General features: G+C 40.7%; 1 protein-coding gene across 1 annotated transcript in view; it reads left to right on the top strand.

The window, feature by feature from the left end:
- The first annotated feature begins 11465 nt into the window (after window positions 1-11465).
- ACYP2 (acylphosphatase 2, muscle type) overlaps window positions 11466-19115 on the top strand; it is a 181147-nt gene continuing 173497 nt past the window's right edge. The window contains exon 1 of the mRNA XM_010841682.1: window positions 11466-11708. Coding sequence (XP_010839984.1) covers window positions 11567-11708 — 142 coding nt within the window. The 5' untranslated portion in view covers window positions 11466-11566. The remainder of the gene's footprint in view (window positions 11709-19115) is intronic.

Below are 19115 nucleotides of genomic sequence, written 5' to 3'. Positions count from 1 at the left end.
AAACACCAATACAGTATACTAACGCATATATATGGAATTTAGAAAGATGATAACAATAACCCTGTGTACGAGACAGCAAAAGAGACACTGATGTATGGAACAGTCTTATGGACTCTGTGGGAGAGGGAGAGGGTGGGAAGATTTGGGAGAATGGCATTGAAACATGTAAAATATCATGTATGAAACGAGATGCCAGTCCAGGTTCAATGCATGATACTGGATGCTTGGGGCTAGTGCACTGGGATGACCCAGAGGGATGGTATGGGGAGGGAGGAGGGAGGAGGGTTCAGGATGGGGAGCACATGTATACCTGTGATGGATTCATTTTGATATTTGGCAAAACTAATACAATTATGTAAAGTTTAAAAATAAAAAAAAAAAAAAAGAAACCACGTACTGAATTGAGAAACTGAGGGCTCTAAAACTGTCTTTCCTGCCACCGTTAGGAAGCTGCCACGTTCTGCCACACCCAAGAAACTGCTACTCCAGAACTTGGTACGTGATACTAACCAGTCAAATGGATATCCTGCACTCTCAGTGCCAAGAGGCTGCAGTCATGGTGACCTCAGTTAATGACACAAAAAAACTAAACTCCTCCATTGTGCTTATCACAGAACCAGCAGCAGAGGGCCTCAGTCTCGCTCACACCCACCTCCATATCTAGCATGGTCTGATCCTCTATCACAGAAAGTACCTTATTGCAAGGATGTAACTTTAAACTGTCCAACTTTAGAGAATAAGAAAGCAAGCTAGAGATTGGGATGGATGCTGTATATACATCCTGTGATCTAGCAAAAGCATCATGAAATAGATGATTTGTTTTAAATACTGGAGAAGCCTTGATGTCACACTAGATCAGATCTGAGAGTAAATGTAATTTATACCTCTCAGGGAATAAACTTCCATGTGTGCATTTGTGTGTGTGTGTGTGTGTACTTTAAGAAGGAATCTGAAGGGAAACGTACATGCGTGCGTGCGTGCGTGCGTGCGTGTGTATGTGCACGCGGACCCACATACGCGCACATTCTAAAGAGGAATCTTAAGGGCTGTCTTCCCCAGATAGGCTTCTTGCTTCCATAGGAAAACCTGAGTTTGGCTCAAGTCTGTAAGTCTGTGCCTGGGAGATATTAGGAGGGGAAGGGTCTGTGTTGCCTAATTTTTTCAATTAGTGTCTTTTCCTTTCTTCTCTTCCTTGTCTTTGGCGCTATAGCAGAACCTAGGCACATTCTGTTTAAAACTTGCCTTTGCTATTTGTTGCCTTTGCAATGTGTCCAAGCAGCAGTATCTCTGATTAGTCCCCTCTTGAGCTAATCTTAACTTTATCCTTCTGTTACTTGAGACCTCTAGATGCATATTTCATGTTTTCTAAAGTACACAGTGCTAAGCAAAATGATACTTTTCTATAGTTTCCTCACTTCTCCAATATGTTTTGCATTTTATATAACTTCTTCTTCTAGAAATAAATGGTTTCTGTAATACATTCTTTTCATTAATCGAGGTATGATTATATATTTAATTATTTATTTGTGCTTCTTTATCCAGTTAAGAAGGGCTTCCCTGATGGCTCAGTTGATAAAGAATCTGCCTGCAATGTGGGAGATATGGGTTTAATCCCTGGGTCATGAAAATCCCCTGAAGTAGGAAATGGCAACCCACTCTAGTATTCTTGCCTGGAGAATTCCATGGACAGAGGAGCCTGGTGGGCTACAGTCCATGGGGTCACAAAGAGTAAGAGGTGACTGAGTGACTAACACATCTAGTTAAGATCTGCTTTAATGCTTTGAAAATCAACTGTTTAATCCTTAGTGTGAGCATGACTTACATGCTCATCAAAAATTTAAATCATGTCCCATACACTGAAATACTTAAAAATATTTTTAAATCAATCATGCTATTCATGCACTACAGTGAGAAATTATTTTGAAATGTTAATTATGTATATAACAAGATACTAAAATGAACTTTTGAAGAGTTAACTTTTTATTTTAGGACAGTTTTAAATTTCTAAAAGCATTATGAAGCTAGCACAGAGAGTTCCCCTAATCACCTACACACAGTTTCCCATTATTAATGTCATACATTAGGGTGGTACATTTTTTTGTCACAGTTAATGAAGCAATATTGATGCCTTACTATTAACTAAAGTTCATCCGTTATTCAGCTTTACTCAGTTTTTACCTAAAGTCCATTCTTCTGTTTCAGAACCCCATCCAGAATACACATTTAGTCATCATGTCTCCTGAGACTCCTGTTATTGTTTCTCAGGACATCTTTGTTTTTCTTGATCTTGACAGTTTTGAAGATTACTTGTCACATATTTTGCAGAATGAAAATGGATCCTTACCTTTTAAATTTTATTTTAAAACTTTACATAAAAATTTCAAACATAAAAAAATTAGAGAATAGTATAGTAAATCCCCATGTACCCCTGACACAACTTCAGTAACTAGTACCAATTTACTAAGCTCATTCTATCTACTCTATCCTACGCCCAACCCTGAGGGTTTTAAAGCAAGTCCCAAATACAGTTTCATAGATACCTCTAACACTTACATACCTCTAACAGGGCTGTTACAAAAAATATACCCACAACAATGTTAAAAATAATTCTGTAATATTTAACAGTCAGCTTGTGCTCAAATTTCACCCAATGGTCTCACAAATGTCTTAAACTTATAAATTCAATGAGGATCCAAAGTTTATATTGAATTCTGTTGATCTGAAAAAGAGGATTTTTGTCTCAGTTTTATCTGAGACCTGAGACTTAAAACAATAGTTACACCCACTTTGAAAGTGAAAGTGAAGTCGCGTCCAACTCTTTACCAGGCTCCTCTGTCCATGGGATTTTTCCAGGCAAGAGTACTGGAATAGATTGCCATTTCCTTCTCCAGGGGATCTTCCTGACCCAGGGATCAAACCTGGGTCTCCCACATTGTAGACAGACGCTTAACCGTCTGAGCCACCAGGGAAATCCCACTTTATGAGGTGCTAAACCACCTCTGTTGTCCAAAAGGAGTGTTTAAAACTGATTTTAAGGTCCTGAGCCCAGCACCCTTCTCAGGCTCAAGAGGATTTTTTTGAGAAAAGTTTCAGGGAAGCTATGGTTTTTCCCTCTTTGCCCCTCTCGCACCATGGGAGAGAGAAATGGGGTGTTTTCCCTTCACTGCATGCCTAGGGAGAGGGTCTTTAAAAGAACCACTTTGAGAGCCTGGCCTTTACTCCTTGAAGCTAGAATGGACTGGCCAGACTTATGGAAAGTAAAGAGGCTGACTATGACCTGAATAATGCCTACCAAGTGAAGCAAAAAGAGATGGTTGAATTCAGAGCAAACTGTGACTTCTATCAATAGTAGGACAGAGATATCAGTTCAGTTCAGATGTTCAGTTGTGTCCAACTCTTTGCAAGCCCAATGACGGTAGCATGCCAGGCTTCCCTGTCCATCACCAACTCCTGGAGCTTACTGAAGCTCATATTCATTGAGTCGGTGATGCCATCCAACCATCTCATCCTCTGTCATCCCCTTCCCCTCCTACCTTCAATCTTTCCTGATATCAGGGTCTTTTCCAGTGAGTCAGTTCTTTGCATCAGGGGGCCAAAGTATTGGAGTTTCAGCTTCAGCATCAGTCCTTCCAATGAATATTCAAGACTGATTTCCTTTAGGATGGACTGGTTGGATCTCCTTGCAGTCCAAGGAACTCTCAAGAGTCTTCTCCAACACCACGGTTCAAAAGCATCAATTCTTCAGTGCTCAGCTTTCTCTATAGTCCAACTCTCACAGTAGGGCAGAGATATGAGTCCTCATAATTAGATATGATGGGAAGGAAGGTTCTGGTCTTGTGATCATTTTTAAAGAAATCCCTCCCATGCAGCCTTCTACCTGGGGGCTAGTCTATCTCATAGGAAAGAGGATGGAGGTGCAGCATTCAATACAGAGCTAGGATGGGGTGTGAGTGAATAACTAAAGTGCAGGCACTTGTCTATCAAGGGAACAAAACTCAGGAATTTCTCATGAAGAAAAGCTCTACCAGAGTCCCCCTACCAGAAAGGAGCTGCAAAAGAATTGATCAGTTTTGAATATTTACCATTCGTGGGGAACCCCAAGTATCAACACATACCTGTTCCTTCCAGTTCTCTCCAGTTCTCATCTAGGAAGAAGTAAGGCGAGGGGAGGAATCAACCATGCCTGAGTCTCCTATCCCTGCATAAGCAGTCCCAACCTGGGAGCAGAAAGCAGCTTTAAGGCAAAATGAACTCCTGAGTTTTGCATATCAAGTTGGACTATGATAAAAATGATCAAGTGATAAAGACCATCACCAAGAAAAAGAAATGCAAAAAGGCATTTAGTTGTCTGAGGAGGCCTTGCAAATAGCTGTGAAAAGAAGAGAAGCTAAAAGCAAAGGAGAAAAGGAAAGATAAACTCATCTGAATGCAGAGTTCTAAAGAATAGCAAGGAGAGATAAGAAAGCCTTCCTTAGTGATCAAGGCAAAGAAATAGAGGAAAACAATAGAATAGTAAAGACTAGAGATCTCTTCAAGAAAATTAGAGATACCAAGGGAACATTTCATGCAAAGATGGGTTCCGCAAGGGAATCCTTCAAGAAGTTGAAGTTGAATGGTTCTATGAAGACCTACAAGACCTTTTAGAACTAACACACCAAAAAGATGTCCTTTTCATTATAGGGGACTGGAATGCAAAAGTAGGAAGTCAAGAAATACCTGGAGTAACAGGCAAATTTGGCCTTGGAGTACAGAATGAAGCAGGGCAAAGGCTAATAGAGTTTTGCCAAGAGAACACATTGGTCAGAGCAAACACCTCTTCTAACAACACAAGAGACTCTACACATGGACATCACCAGATGGCCAACATTGAAATCAGATTGATTATATTCTTTGCAGCCAAAGATGAAGAAGCTCTATACAGGCAGCAAAAACAAGACCAGGAGCTGACTGTGGCTCAGATCATGAACTCCTTATTGCCAAATTCAGACTTAAACAAAGTAGGGGAAACCACTAGGAAACCATACCATTCAGGTATGACCTAAATCAAATCCCTAACGATATACAGTGGAAGTGACAAATAGATTCAAGGGATTAGATCTGATAGACAGAGTGCCTGAAGAACGAAGGATGGAGGTTCATGACACAGTACAGGAAGCAGGGATCAAGACCATCCCCAGGAAAAAGAAATGAAAAAGGCAAAATGGTTGTCTGAGGAGGCCTTACAATAGCTGAGAAAAGAAGAGAAATGAAAGGCAAAGGAGAAAAGGAAAGATATACCCATCTGAATGCAGAGTTCCAAAGAAAAGCAAGGAGAGACAAGAAAGCCTTCCTCAGTGATCAGTGCTAAAAAATAGAGGAAAACAGTAGAATGAGAAAGACTAGAGATCTCTTCAAGAAAATTGGAGATACTAAGGGAACAGTTCATGCAAAGATGGGCACAATAAAGGACAGAAATGGTATGAACCTAACAGAAGCAGAAGATATTAAGAAGAGGTGGCAAGAATACACAGAAGAACTATATAAAAAGATCTTCATGACCCAGATAATTATGATGGTGTGATCACTCACCTAGAACCACACATCCTGGAATGCAAGGTCAAGTGGGCTTTAGGAAGCACCACTATGAACAAAGCTAGTGGAGATGATGGAATTCCAGTTGACCTGTTTCCAATCTTAAAAGATGGCACTGTGAAAGTGCTACACTCAATATGCCAGCAAATTTGGAAAACTCAGCAGTGGCCACAGGACTGGAAAAGGTCAGTTTTCATTCCAATCCCAAAGAAAGGCAATGCCAAAGAATGCTCAAACTACCACACAATTGCATTCATCTCACACGGTAGCAAAGTAATGCTCAAAATTCTCCAAGCCAGACTTCAACAGTACATGAACCGTGAACTTCCAGATGTTCAAGCTGGATTTAGAAAAGGCAGAGGAACCAGAGGTCACATTGCCAACCTGCGCTGGATCATCGAAAAAGCAAGAGAGTCCAGAAAAACATCTACTGCTTTTTGACTATGCCAAAGCTGTTGACTGTGGGATCACAACAAACTGTGGAAAATTCTTCAAGAGATGGGAATGCCAGACTACCTGACCTGCCTCCTGAGAAATCTTGCTGCAGGTCAAGAAGCAACAGTTAGAACTGGACATGGAACACTAGACTGGTTTCAAATAGGAAAAGGAGTACGTTAAGGCTGTATATTGTTGCCCTGCTTATTTAACTTAGATGCAGAGTACATCATGAGAAACTCTGGGCTGGAAGAAGCACAAGCTGGAATCAAGACTGCGGAGAGAAATATCAGTAACCTCAGCTATGCAGATGACACCACCCTTATGGTAGAAAGCGAAGAAGAACTAAATAGCCTCTTGATGAAAGTGAAAGAAGAGAGTGAAAAAGTTGGCTTAAAGCTCAAAATTCAGAAAACTAAGATCATGGCATCTGGTCCCATCACTTCATGGCAAATAGTTGGGGAAACAATGGAAACAGTGAGAGACTTTATTTTTGGGGGCTCCAGAATCACTGCAGATGGTGACTGCAGCCATGAAATTAAAGGGTGCTTGCTCCTTGGAAGAAAAGTTATGAACCTAGACAGCATATTAAAAAGCAGAGACATTACTTTGTCAACAAAGGTTTGTCTAGTCAAAGCTTTGGTTTTTCCAGTAGTCATGTATGGATGTGAGAGTTGGACTATAAAGCTGAGCACTGAAGAATTGATGCCTTTGAACTGTGGTGTTGAAGAAGACTCTTGAGAGTCCCTTGGACTGCAAGAAGATCCAACTATTCCATCCTAAAGGAAATCAGTCTTGAATATTTATTGGAAAGACTGATGCTGAAGCTGAAACTCCAATACTTTGGCCATCTGATGCGAAGAAGTCATTTGAAAAGACCCTGATGCTGGGAATGATTGAAGGAAGGAGGAGAAGGGGATGACAGAGGATGAGATAGTTTGATGGTATCACTGACTCAATGGACATGAGTCTGAGTAAACTCCGGGAGTTGTGATGGACAGGGAAGCCTGGCGTGCTACAGTCCGTGGGATCACAAGAGTCAGACACAACTGAGAGACTGAACTGAACTGATTCAACTGCAGCAGTTAATTGCTTGTATCCTGTTAGATCCTGCTCTTTCAGTGCTCAGTTCAGTTCAGTTCAGTTACTCAGTCATGTCCGACTCTTTGTGTCCCCTTGGACCACAGCACACCAGGCCTCCCTGTCCATTACCAACTCCCAGAGTTTACTCAAATTCATGTCCATTGAGTTGATGATGCCATCCAGCCATCTCATCCTCTGTCATCCCCTTCTCCTCTCACCTTCAATCTTTCCCAGCATCAGGGTGTTTTCAAATGAGTCAGTTCTTCACATCAGGTGGCCAAAGTATTGGAGTTTCAGCTTCAGCATCAGTCCTTCCAATGAATATTCAGGACTGATTTCCTTTAGAATGGACTGGTTGGATCTCCTTGTAGTCCAAGGGACTTTCAAGAGTCTCTCCAACACCACAGTTCAAAAGCATCAATTCTTTGGTACTCAGCTTTCTTCATAGTCCAACTCTCACATCCATACATGACTACTGGAAAATTACAAAAACATTTCAGACTCCTCTGTCCTCCACTCTCTCCAGGAGTTTGCTCAAATTCATGTCCATTGAGTCAGTTAGTTTTATTTGGAATGCACTATAGAGATGTTGAACATACATCACTGAAAAGAATGCCCATGAGACCTATGTTGATTCTAGGGTCCGCATGGATAAAGTAATTTTCATCGTCCCTGATATCAGTTATATCTCAATACCAAATTTCTGAGAAATCACTCTAGGAATATCTCTCCACTGACTGTTCTGACAAATTATAGTCATTTACAGATGACACCTCCTCAGTTCAGTTGTCATTTGGACCCAGAGACTGTATTGTCTGTTCCTGTTTCACAGGTTCTGGGACCTAGTCATTTTTTACATGCATATCACACAGGCAGGATTTTCCTTTTCTGTGTATTACCTTAAACGTGAATCTACATCACACACAAAGGGTTCAAAAAGGGAATGCTATGACTAAGTTTTCAACTGAACTGAGAGTAACACAAAGCCTAGTTATTCCAAAGCTATTGCTGAGGTTACAAAATTAAAACTTTTTACCTAATTTAATCATGTATGTGAAGAGCTTGCTTACATTTGTTTGTATCAGAAGCCAAATAATCATATACTTACACAGTGTTGGCAATGATACGTTTCAGTTAGTACAGCCCTTTGAAAACTGATTTGGTAATGTGCATCAGGGAGAATATATGCTTGTACCTTCTGAATTGGTATTTTACATTTTACCCTAGATAATTTTTAAATATGGGGAAAAAAGCTGTGTGCAGGAATATTTCCTTCACAGTATTTTTTAGGTAGTGAAAAATTAGAGGCAGAGTATGTAACAACAGGCAAGTAGATGGTGATGCCTACTTAATAGAATCTCATGAAATTACTAAAATATTCATTGGAAAAACTATAATAGGGAAAAAGGAAGAATAAAAGTTAAATTTATACTATGATTTTTAACTACTTAAAACACAAATATAAGAGAATATACAAAAATGATAAAAGTTGTGTTAGGGTTATGGATTTTTTCCTTCTATTTTAAAAATTTTCTCTAATTATGCACAAATGTTTTATTGTTTAAAGTTAGCTTAAGCATTAGCAACATTTACTTAAAATTTTTATTCTTAGAATCACACATCATTGGCAATCCACGCTGAAATGGTACATAGTTTCTGTTTACTAATGTTCAGCTGTTGGCAGACACAGTCAATTTTTTAGCTAAGCAAATGTCAGTTGTTGCCATTGCACTTCTAAAATTACAATACAGCTACAAAATAATTGGCAGGGAAGGGTACTTTGGGGTAAACATGGAGAAAAGTAAAAGATTAAGGAAAATGTCCACCTTTCTAGTCAGTGACAAGATCAGTGATAGGAATAGGACCCAGTTTGAGATCTTACTTCTTAGAATGCAAAGTACTAGTGGTCAAGATAGCAAATAATTAGGATGAAATATGGTAAGTACTTGTACAGGCTACTGAACGGGCTAGGGGAAGATTTGGGAACTAGAGTAGGTAGTTTTTAATTCTATTTTATTCCCGATAAAATAGATCCAAGAGCAAAGGTTTTTTGTGTTTTTCAAAAGTCAGGGTGTGTTCAGAGAGCAGAATAATCCCAGTGTCTTTAAAATAGGCTACCTATAACCTGCAGGATTAAAGAATCAGCCTGCAAGGCAGTAGAGGCAGGGTCCATCCCTGAGTCGGGGAGATTGCCCTGGAGAAGGAAATGGCAACCCACTCCAGTATTCTTGCCCGGGAAATCCCATTGACTGAGGAGACTGGCGGGCTACAGTCCATGTGGTTGCAAGAGTCTGACATGACTTAGCGACTAAACAGCAATAAAACCTACAGGATGGGTCAGTTCAGTTCCGTTGCTCAGTCGTGTCTGACTCTTTGTGACCCCATGAATCGCAGCACGCCAGGCCTCCCTGTCCATCACCAACTCCTGGAGTTCACTCACACTCACGTCCATCGAGTCAGTGATGCCATCCAGCCATCTCATCCTCTGTCGTCCCCTTCTCCTCCTGCCCCCAATCCCTCCCAGCATCTGAGTCTTTTCCAATGAGGCAACTCTTTGCATGAGGTGGCCAAAGTACTGGAGTTTCAGCTTTAGCATCATTCCTTCCAAAGAAATCCCAGGGCTGATCTCCTTCAGAATGGACTGGTTGGATCTCCTTGCAGTCCAAGGGACTCTCAAGAGTCTTCTCCAACACCACAGTTCAAAAGCATCAATTCTTCGGCGCTCAGCTTTCTTCACGGTCCAACTCTCACATCCATATATGACCACTGGAAAAACCATAGCCTTGACTAGATGGACCTTTGTTGGCAAAGTAATGTCTCTGCTTTTCAATATGCTATCTAGGTTGGTCATAACTTTTCTTCCAAGGAGTAAGCGTCTTTTAATTTCATGGCTGCAGTCACCATCTGCAGTGATTTTGGAGCCCCCAAAAATAAAGTCTGCCAGTTTCCACTGTTTCCCCATCTATTTACAGGATGGGTAGAAGCAGGTAATAAGAGATTCAAAGTGAAAGTGAAGTTGCTCAGTCATGTCCGACTCTTTGCGACCTCATAGACACTAGGCTCCTCCGTCCATGAGATTGTCTAGGCAAGAGTACTGGAGTGGGTTGCTATTTCCTTCTCCAGGGAACTTCCCAACCCAGGGATGGAACCCAGGTCTCCCACACTGTAGACAGACGCTTTATCGTCTGAGCCACCAGGGAAGTCCTAATAAGAGATTAGTGGATGCTGAAGTTGGTCAGTTGTTAAGTCCTCTCTGACTTTTTTGTGAACCCATGAATTGTAGAACACCAAGCTCCTCTGTCCCTCACTCTCCTGGGTTTGCTCAAATTCATGTCCACTGAATGGGACGGTTTTATTTGAAATGCACTGTAAAGACTTTGAAGATATGTCACTGAAAAGATGGACATGAGACCTACACTGATTCTAGGATCTGCATGGAATGAACTGAAAGGGAGATGAGAGGAAGAATAAGTTTGAGGACTCTGCAACAAACCATGATCTTCATTACATAAAATTACCTGGATTAGCACCTCCAGAATATATTTAACTTTAAAATGGTTTAACCACATTCTAACCAAGTTTTAGACCATTTTTGGTACTAATAGAATTAGCACATACTGTTGAACCAGGTTGCAGAAGATTGTTTTAACTCTGTGGCAGATTCAAAGTATTGAAACCAATAAATACGTTGAAAACGCAAATTCTCAAAAGTAAAAGGATTTGTAATTCTAGAAGGCAGCAGATTATCAATAGCTGCATCCACATTCTTTAGAGTGGTGGGTTGCTTTAAGACATAACAGTCTCACCAGGAAGTAAAATTTTCTAAAGTATATACTGCTTTAACCTTCCAGGCAATTGGGGTTGTTGCTGAACAGAGACCTTAAAAAAAAGCTATATCCGTTAACAGCAGACAAGATTTTTCGTTTGTTTAAAAGGTTTAGGTTTTTAAAGTTTCTTGTCCTAGAATATATCAGAATCCATTTAGAATATGGATTCAGGCCCAAAGCCTTTCTGACTTAATAGAGAAGCAGATGCTGTTGCCACCCTAAGAACGGCTCAAAATCACTGTGGCAGTTACCTAAAGGTTTAATAAAAATTTACTAACCAAGTACTCTGAAATACTGGGCTAGCAGATCTTTCATTTCAGAAGCAATCATTTTAGGGTACCAAACTACGAACATCTGGGCCCAGCCTCCGGCTTTTGTTTACAAACACAGAGGAAGGAGCGCCGCGGTCCATTAAGCCGCAGGGCCGCGGAGCGGGCGTCGCTCCCGGGAAGCGAGCCCGGTTCCCCCAGCAGGGAGCGGGGGCGAAAGGAGCCCTCCGGCCGCCGCGGGCCCAGCGGCCTCTGTCTTCCAGGTATCCCCGGCTGCCCTCGCTCCCAGTCCTCGCCGTCTCATTTGCCACCTCCCAACGCGTGACCCCGGCACGTCGCGTCCCGGGCCGGTGTCAGACGCGGGGTGCGCCAAGCGGTCCCATGTGCCCCCTTCCTCTCGCAGCCGCCGCAGTCACCGCGCCCCGATCCCCGCTCCGGCTCCTCGGCAGAGGGCTCGCCGCCGCCATGTCTACCGGCAGGCCACTCAAATCCGTGGACTACGAAGTGTTCGGGAGAGTGCAGGGTAGGGGACCACCCTACAGCGGGAGATCAAAGAGGTGTTGGGGAGGAAGACTAGAAAGCTGCGACAACCACAGCCCATCTTTAGGAACCCCTGCCCCGTTGTGACTGTGACTTCCGCCCGGCCATGACACAGCACAGCAGGCGGGAAGGAGACCAAGGGAGCATGCGCAAGAGAGCCGGGGTGGACGGGGGAGGGGAGCCGAGGCGCCTCAGGGAGAAAGGCCGGGAAAAGGAGGAACAGCCGGGCGCTGGTAGTGGGCCATCTAAGGGAGTGCGAGGGGTCCGGATCGAGAAGGCAAACTGAAGTGGGGGAGGAAAAGAGGAGGGTCCGTGAACTAGTGATCCCCGTTACTTGCCACTGAAACTACTGTGGTAAAATTGTTTCAGAATAGACTCCTAGATGGTGTTGGAGGCTTCCTTTTGTAGGATGGTAATACTTTTGCCAGTGTAGCTCCTAAAAGAATTATTGTTATCTTTTTGTTCCGTCATAAGTTTAAATCGTTGCAAAGGATGTAATGTCTGGCTTGTTGTAACTACCATTATTTCTAAATTAAAATGTTAAAAATCACTAAAAATTTATCCAGTGTAATATAAATATGGTGGTGATTTAATATTTGTCATCATTCATTCAAAACAGAAAGTGTTCAGTTCAGTCACTCTCCCTGTTGGACTCGTTGGGATTCCATGGCCTGCAGCTTGCCAGACTTCCCTGTCTATCACCAACTCCTGGTGCCTGCTCAAACTCATGTCCATAGAGCCAGTGATGCCATCCAACCATCTCATCCTCTGTCATCCCCTTCTCCTCCTGCCTTCAGTCCTTCCCAGTGTCAGAGTCTTTTCCAGTGAGTCAGTTCTTTGCATCAGATGGCCAAAGTATTGGAGTTTCAGCTTCAGCATCAGTCCTTACAATGAATAGTCAAGACTGATTTCCTTTAGGATGGACTGGTTGCATCTCCTTGCAGTCCAAGGGACTCAAGAGTCTTCTCTAACACCACAATTCAAAAGCATCAATTCTTTGGTGCTCAGCTTTATAGTCCAACTCTCACATCCATAATGACTACTGGAAAAACCATAGCTTTGATTAGACTAGCTTTGTTGACAAAGTAATGTCTCTGCTTTTTAATATGCTGTCTAGGTTGGTCATAGCTTTTCTTCCAAAGAGCAAGTGTCTTAATTTCATGGCTGCAGTCACCATCTGCAGTGATTCTGGAGCCGCCCAAAATAAAGTCTCTCACTGTTTCCATACATTTGCCATGAAGTAATGGGACTGGATGCCATGATCTTCGTTTTCTGAATGTTGAGTTTTAAGCCAACTTTTTCACTCTCACTGTCATCAAGAGGCTCTTTAGTTCTTTGCTTTCTGCCATAAGGGTGGTGTCATCTGCATATCTGAGGTTATTGATATTACTCCTGGCAATCTTGATTCCAGCTTGTACTTCATCCAGCCCAGCATTTTGCATGATACACTCTGCATATAAGTTAAATAAGCAAGGTGACAATATACAGCCTTGATGTACTTCTTTCTCAATTTGGAACTAGTCTGTTGTTCCCAGTTCTAACTGTGCCCAGTTCTAACTGTTGCTTTTTGACCTGCATACAGATTTCTCAGGAGACAGGTAAGGTGGTCTGGTATTCCCATCTCTTTTAAGAATTTTCCACATTTTGTTGTGATCCACATAGTCAAAGGCTTCGGCATAGTCAGTAAAGCAGAAGTAGATGTTTTTCTGGAACTCTCTTGCTTTTTTGATGATCCAACGGATGTTGGCAATTTGATCTCTGGTTCCTCTGCCTTTTCTAAATCCAACTTGAACATCTGGAAGTTTATGGTTCACATACTGTTGAAGTATGGTTTGGAGAATTTTGAGCATTACTTTGCTAGCATGAGTGCAATTGTGTGGTAGTTTGAACATTCTTTGGCATTGCCTTTCCTTGTGATTGGAATTAAAACTGACCTTTTCCAGTCCTGTGGCCACTGCTGAGTTTTCCAAATTTGCTGGTATATTGAGTGCAGCACTTTCATAGCATCGTCTTTGAGGATTTGGAATAGCTCAACTGGAATTCCATCACCTCCACTAACTTTGTTCGTAGTGATGCTTCCTTCCTAAGGCCCACTTTTCTTTACATTCCAGGATGTCTGGCTCTAGGTGAGTGATCACACCATTGTGGTTAACTGGGTCATGAAAATATTTTTTTTCTTTTTTTTTTTTAAATTTTATTTTATTTTTAAACTTTACATAATTGTATTAGTTTTGCCAAATATCAAAATGAATCCGCCACAGGTATACATGTGTTCCCCATCCTGAACCCTCCTCCTTCCTCCCTTTTTTGTATAGTTCTTCTGTGTATTCTTGCCACCTCTTCTTAATATCTTCTGCTTCTGTTAGGTTCATGCCATTTCTGTCCTTTATTGTGCCCATCTTTGCATGAAATATTCCCTTGGTATCTCTGATTTTCTTGAAGAGATCTCTAGTCTTTGCCCATTCAGTTTTTTCCTCTATTTCTTAGCATTGATCACTGAGGAAGGCTTTCTTATCTCTCCTTATCATTCTTTGGAACTCTGCATTCAGATGGGTGTATCTTTCCTTTTCTTCTTTGCCTTTAGCTTCTCTTCTTTCCTCAGCTATTTGTAGGGCCTCCTCAGACAACCATTTTTGCCTTTTGCATTTCTTTTTCTTGGGGATGGTCTTGATACCTGCCTCCTGTACAATGTCAGGAACCTCTGTCCATAGTTCTTCAGGCATTCTGTCTATCAGATCTAATCCCTTAAATCTATTTGTCACTTCCACTGTATAATCATAAGGGATGTGATAGAGGTCATATCTGAATGGTCTAGTGGTTTTCCCTACATTCTTCAATTTCAGTCTGAATTTGGCAATAAGGAGTTCATGATCTGAGCCACAGTCAGCTCCTGGTCTTGTTTTTGCTCCCTGTATAGAGCTTCTTCATCTTTGGCTGCAAAGAATCAATCTGATTTCGGTATTGACCGTCTGGTGATGTCCATGTGTAGAGTCTTCTCTTGTGTTGTTGGAAGAGGGTGTTTGCTATGACCAGTGCGTTCTCTTGGCAAAACTCTATTAGCCTTTGCCCTGCTTCATTTTGTACTCCGAGGCCAAATTTGCCTGTTATTCCAGGTAGTTCTTGGCTTTTGTATTCCAGTCCCCTATAATGAAAAGGCCATCTTTTGGGGATGTTAGTTCTACAAGATCTTGTAGGTCTTCATAGAACCTTTCAACTTCAGCTTCTTCAGCATTACTGGTTGGGCCATAGACTTGGATTACTGTTGACTTAGAAAAGAACAGAGATCATTTTGTTGTTTTTGAGATTGCACCCAAGTTTGCATCATACTTTTTTTCTGTTTGAATTTGATTTCCATTCAATTTCCCCCACAGAATTTTACCTGAGTGTTATGCTTGAGTGGTTCTGATTGGTGACCCACTGAACTTTTCTGCAGTATGTATATACATATATATGTGTGTATAATATATTTTCTTAATTTCCTTTGATCATAAAGCTCTATTCTTTTTTTTTAATTCTGGCTTAAGTTACTATTGTGACTCTTATTAGAATACATTTGATGAAAATAATATAAGTACATTTAAAAGTATGATAAACATTATTTAGAAGGTAATTTTATTTGGAAATTCATGTCTTCAGGAGAAAGCTGGGGGTGTTTTATGAAACCTTGATTAGAGGGTTAAATTATCTTTGTATTTTGGTACTTAGAGGTTTTTGCACCTTGGGGCAATGTACCTGAATAAGCTAAAGAATGGGTGAAAGTATGTCTTTTGTAAAGAAATAGGCCCTTTTTTCAAAGGGTAACTGGAAAGGGACATAAGAAAAGAAAATAAAGACAGACTACTCTTGTCTCCTCAAGGCAGGTCAGTTTTAGGGGAAAAAATATATATATGGGAGTTGAAGATAAAGAAATTGATTACTTAAAATTATTCATGCCTTGTACCCCTCATGCCTTACCGTGTCTTTGGTGCACCCAGGGACGTGGTAATCTACATTGACAATGGACACAAAGAGTCATTGAAGCACATAAAATATGACATAAAATATGAAAATGCTGACAAAGGTCACTTGACAAAGTATTTTGTTTACTAGACAGATACGGGCGTAGTTGAGTGTGTGTGTGCACACGCACGTGTATGACATTTACTGAGAGTGTTCCCTGTGCTGAGCATCCTACTGCATGTGGGCTCAGTCGTTTGTGTCTGACTCTGTGACCCTATGGACCATTGGCTGCCAGGCTCCTCTGTCCATTGGATTCTCCAGGCAAGAATACTGGAGTGTGTTGCCATGCCCTTCTCCAGAGGATCTTCCTGATCCAGGGATTGAACCTGAGTCTGTTACATCACCTACATTGGCAGGTGGGTTCTTTACCACTAGCGCCACCTGGGAAGCCCCATACATAAACAGTCAGGTTTAAAAATCAGATTTAGTGCAATGACCTCTGTTGTTTACAGTGTATTAAATGGAAGAGAGTTGTTTTTCAGTCATTAAGTTGTGAGAGTACATGTATACTATTGGCTTATCAAGGCCTAGTATGTGGGACAAACCCATAGTCACATATTTGCACGTCTATACACTGACATTTGCTGAGGATTTAGGATGTGCCAAGCTCTGTACTCATTTAATCCTCAACCCTATGACCTCAGGCAGCTTCCTCATTTAGCAAATGGAGAAATTAAGACATAGTGAAATAACTCTTCCAGGTTACAGTGAGTTAAGTGGTGGCAGTGGGATTTGAACCGCGACCAGAGCCCATGCTCTTAGTCACTATATCCTATTGCTCCTCCTCTCGATGCCCTTTCCATATTTATTTTGCCTTCCTCCTAACCTACGCACTGAGCATGTACATGAACTGATGTTGGACATTTGGACCTGGACATCTAGATTATTCCAGATGACCCTAAGGATGTTTTTATGGTCATTTTGGCTCCAAGGACATTTGACCTGGTCAGTGAGCAGTCAGCTCATTCAGAACTGCAGTCTCTGACTCTCTCTGTTACTTGTTGGCAGTGTCACCAGCCTGTGTCCCTCTGTGTCTCACAGAACTGCTCACAATTTTCTAGTGGCTTACCTAAGAAATAAATACAAACCATTAGCTTTTTGTCTGAGTCATAATAATAGTGTAGAGATTATTGACAGTAAATAATAAAAACTTAAAAAATGAATTTAATAATATAAAATGAAAAATAAAGAGATCTTTTAAAAGTGTAGAATAATAAAAATCTTAGTGAATACTGGCTTGTTAGAAATAATGGTTATGAAAGTAAATTTACCATGGAGGAAGATATAAGGACATGTAAAATGGACAGAATATAGACTGATAAATTGTCATTAAAATATTTAAATGAAACTATTATTAATGAAAATTCCCTAAATTATATAAAAATTAATATGGAAAAAATGGAAAATGACTGTCCTGTCCTGATAGAAAATTGATCAATGAATTAGCTTGATGGAGCTTATGACAGAAAATACTTTCTAGCCAAAAATTTGTGCTGTAATATTTATATTTAGAATGTTTGAATTTAAATCATTCTTGGTGACAAAATGGTGGTCAAAATGTTCCAGAAGTCAAATATACTCTTCCTTGTTCTCAAATACACATACCCTAATTTGCAAACAGATTGCATTTCAAGAAATAGTTATAAGTTGGTTGTTTGAAACTCAGGAAAATTATTTATGGAAATAATATTACAAATAGTGGGTTTACTTCTCAGACCCTTCTGCAAAGTCTACACATAGAGCTGTAGCCTTGTTGACAGAAATAATCAAAAAGCAATCTATAATAGGAATTGGAAAGAGTCTTATTTCAGCCACACTAAGGACTATAGCCTGGGAGACAGTCCCTCAGATAATTCTGAGGAACTGCTCTGGAGAAGCATGATTTCCAGCACAGTTTTATATCTTATCAAAGCAAAGAACATCTAACAAATTAGGGATTCATTCCTTCAAGATTTCAAAGAAATAGATTGGCATGTACACAGTGAGTCACTAACCTTAGCACCTGGGAAGAAAGTCTTATCATCAAAGGACCACCAGCACTGGTGTCCCAGAAAGGGAGGGATTTAATCTTTATTATTTTTTGACCACACTGTGTGGCATGCAGGATCTTAGTTCCCCAACCATGGATGTAACCCATGCCCCTTGCAGTGGAAGTGCAGAGTCTTAACCACTTGATGGACAAGGAAGTCCCTTAATCTTTATTTTTAACATGAATATACTTTACTTCTTGGTAATACACCCTTTTACTTAATAGTTAAAGCACATATACAGTGTATGTTTGATAACCCACAAATAGACTGTTTTAGTTAGCATAGAAGTCAAGGTAACTCTTGGATGAGCCAGCATGACTTCCCCATACTTCAGTATGTGGGCATTTCTTCCATCAGGCTTCAGCTGCCCTCCATTGCCGAACTTCCATCCCTTCCCTTTTTTTAAAAAAATAATTTTTTGTTGTTTTATAGCAGTTTAGAATTATAGAAAAGTTAGAAAGATATTACAGAGAATTCTTGTATACTCCACATCCAGTTTCCCCTATGGTAAACTTCTTCCATTGTATGGTACCTTTGTCAGAACTGGTGAGCCAACATTGATATATTATTTTTAACTAAAGTCTGTTTTCTAAAGTCCTCTTGGGTTCAGCATTCATCTAGGCTATTACATTGCATTTAGTCATTTTGTCCTCTTAGTTTTCTTTCTGCTGTGATAGTGTCTCAGACTTGCCTTGTTTTCCATGACCTTGGTGCTTTGGAGGAGTGGTTTGAGGCTAGGTACCTTGTAGAATGCTCCCAAACTGGGATTTGTCTAGTATTTTTGTTATAAGACCAAGGGTGTGGGTTATCAGGAGGAAGACCACAGGTAAAGTGCTTTTCTCTTCACACTGTATCAAATGTACACACTGCCCACATGACTTACCACTGTTGATGTTAAAACCTTGATCACCTGGCTGAGACAGTGTTTGTCCACTCTTAAGTTACTCTTTTTTTCCACCTCCCTTTCTGTCCTTTACTTTATTTACACATTCTCAAGAAGCTCCATGTTTTTTCCCGTCAACTTCTGCTGCACTGGGGGCTTTAGGATGAGGGACAGGGGAGTAGGGGACTGACCTGTGTTTTTAGAGCGTTCATCTCTATGGCATGGTTTATTATGTTCCTATACAAATTAGTTATTTAGAATAATATAACCTGTAGCTTTGAATGAGGAACTGATTAAGCAGTGTATATAGATGCTTTACCAATGCTCAGGTGAGTACTAACAACACTTGTAGAAGTGGATTGTGGCAATATGTTAGTTTACCTGTACATTAGAAATTCAACAGTTCATTTTGATGGTGTTGACTCAGATTAGAATGGGAGTACCTTACTGGACTACAACAATAAATAGTAATTTTCTT

Source organism: Bison bison, unplaced genomic scaffold (genome assembly GCF_000754665.1).
Source record: "Bison bison bison isolate TAMUID 2011002044 unplaced genomic scaffold, Bison_UMD1.0 scf7180017864166, whole genome shotgun sequence".
Lineage (NCBI taxonomy): Eukaryota > Metazoa > Chordata > Mammalia > Artiodactyla > Bovidae > Bison > Bison bison.
This window is presented reverse-complemented; position numbering and strand designations above follow the sequence as displayed.